Genomic DNA, 1,215 nt, shown 5'->3' on the forward strand with positions numbered 1-1,215 from the left:
CCCCCCGTAGACTGATCACACCCCCGAGAAGTGATGTCTCAGTTCTCCAGCGAGGATGAGGCAGAGCTCCAGAGCCTGCTGCGAGAGCTCCTGAAAAGTGTCAAAGATAGAATCTCAGGAGCACCATCGGTAGAATGTGCTGAGGAGATTCTGCTTCATTTGGAGGAAACTGACAAGAACTTTCACAAGTAAGAGAAATGTCTCTTCCAGTACATGTTAAGACTGATTGTGATTACCGTTTGTTTGATCTATTTTCATGCCCTCCCTCTGTTTTTCAGCTATGAGTTTGTGAAGTATCTGCGGGAGTATGTAGAGCGCTGTTTGGGAGCGGTTATTGAAGAAGAGACTGAGAATTTAACCAGGGGTGACGGTCATGCTGTGGGGTCTGGGCAGGACACCCATGCTGTTACGAAGAGGACTAGGGAGTCCACAGAGTATGTGTTTTTATGATTCCTGTTACCTTGTGTTTCTTGATATGATATAAGATACTTTTGTGGATGTTCGCTCACTGCATGATGCAATGCAGTGAGAAAGTAAATGTTGTCTGGAATCTTTTGAAAATGAAATGAATGATGAAATGCGATGATGAAAGTGAAAGTACCGTGTGTTTTCCGATGTAATAAGATGTTTTACTAGATGCATTGCTTTCTCATTGCATGATGCAAAAATATCAGCACAAATGTAATTTTGCAAGTAGTTCGATATAGAATCGTTTCAGAGAAATTCAATTTCAGCAGTTTTCACATTAATTTTCTCCATAAACATTTTCAAAATTCTTTCAGTAAAAAGCTCTAAGTCATGAAACCAACCAACCATCTCCAGTATGAATAACAGCATTACAGTAACTGATTTTAAGCAAAAAAAAAGGCTTAAGACTGTGTATTTAATGTATTTTAGGATAAAAATGAACTACGTATCCCATAAAGCATTGCAAATTACATAAATGAATCAGATACAACAAAAGGATATAAAAATATTTCAAAATATTATACAAACAATATATTAAGTTTAAAAGCTTGGGGGTTGGTAAGATTTAAAAAAAAAAAAAATCTTTTTGAAGTTTCTTATGCTCGCCAACCATTTATTTAATAACAAAGTAATATTGTGAAATATTATTACAATTTAAAATAATTAGTTTACATTTTAAAATATATTAAAATATAATGTATACCTGTAATGGTAAAGCTGAATTTTCAGCAGCCATTACTCCAGTCT

General features: G+C 35.3%; 1 protein-coding gene across 1 annotated transcript; it reads left to right on the forward strand.

Moving 5' to 3' along the window:
- Nucleotides 1-6: 6 nt before the first annotated feature.
- Nucleotides 7-434, forward strand: LOC107580719 (protein broad-minded-like; the record flags this gene model as incomplete). Its single annotated transcript, XM_016266372.1, has 2 exons — nucleotides 7-188; nucleotides 279-434. Coding segments are annotated over exons 1-2 (311 nt in total), but the record flags the coding sequence as incomplete, so codon positions are not given.
- Nucleotides 435-1,215: the final 781 nt, after the last annotated feature.

Source organism: Sinocyclocheilus grahami, unplaced genomic scaffold, assembly GCF_001515645.1.
Source record: "Sinocyclocheilus grahami isolate Dianchi unplaced genomic scaffold, SAMN03320097.WGS_v1.1 scaffold41149.1, whole genome shotgun sequence".
Classification (NCBI taxonomy): domain Eukaryota; kingdom Metazoa; phylum Chordata; class Actinopteri; order Cypriniformes; family Cyprinidae; genus Sinocyclocheilus; species Sinocyclocheilus grahami.